Genomic DNA, 840 nt, shown 5'->3' with positions numbered 1-840 from the left:
TGCAGGTGGGATTTTGGGGGATTTGGGCATGCAGGCACCCAGAGATGAGGAGGGAAAGGGCCGGCGTTCAGACGATCCCACTCACACGTGTGGAAAGGCGTCCGGTCCGGCAGCGAGCGAGTTTTCCTCCGGATCGGGAGCGACTTCTCCATCTCCTCCTTCAGGATCAGCTTCCCGAGGTTGGAGGTGACCTGGGAACCGAGGGACACCCGTTGGGATCGGTGCCAGCGCACCCCCAGCCCCTCAGAGCTGCCGCCCCGCCCCTGACCTTGCTCAGCTCCTGCCTCTGGAGCTCCCGCAGGTTCTTCATCTCCTCCGTCAGATCCTCATCCTCCTCCTCCCCTCTCTTGGATGCCATCCGCCTCCTCCACTCCGTCTCTGCGGGAAGAGGGATGTTCCAGCCATTCCCAGCCCTCCCTGGGGGCTCCAGGAGGGAAAACCCCTCTGGTCCCACCTACCCACGACGGCCAGCGACGGCGGGCAGGGCCAGTAGTCAGTCTCGATCTTGGCGGGCTGGTTGGGATCCGGGGGCTGCGCCGCCGGGAATTTGGAGGATTCGATGATCAGGTCCTCTATGAGATGCTTCCCGTGGTGGGCACTGGAATGGTGGTCTGGGGGCACAGGGAGGGTGAGGCAGCAGCCCGGGGTGCCCCATCCCATGGGATGGACCCCCCCACACTCACCTTTCTGCCGGTAGATCGGGGGCTTCTTGTAAATGTTGAGCTCTGTGGTGTCGGTCTCTGGGAGAAAAAAGGGATTTGGGGTTGGGAACTCATGGGAACTCAAGGGATTGGGAATGGGAGCTCATGGGATTGGGAGCTCATGGGGTTGGGAATGGGA

The 840-nt window shown here is 62.5% G+C and overlaps 1 protein-coding gene across 1 annotated transcript; it reads right to left on the bottom strand.

Moving 5' to 3' along the window:
- Nucleotides 1-11: 11 nt before the first annotated feature.
- LOC121362992 (dematin-like) lies at nt 12-801 on the bottom strand (the record flags this gene model as incomplete). Its single annotated transcript, XM_041484959.1, has 4 exons — nt 12-191; nt 269-378; nt 459-611; nt 684-801. Coding segments are annotated over 4 exons (561 nt in total), but the record flags the coding sequence as incomplete, so codon positions are not given.
- Nucleotides 802-840: the final 39 nt, after the last annotated feature.

Source organism: Pyrgilauda ruficollis, unplaced genomic scaffold (genome assembly GCF_017590135.1).
Source record: "Pyrgilauda ruficollis isolate IOZ18807 unplaced genomic scaffold, ASM1759013v1 scaffold6904, whole genome shotgun sequence".
NCBI lineage: Eukaryota > Metazoa > Chordata > Aves > Passeriformes > Passeridae > Pyrgilauda > Pyrgilauda ruficollis.
The sequence above is the reverse complement of the archived record's forward strand: the minus strand, read 5'-3'. Positions and strand labels throughout refer to the sequence as shown.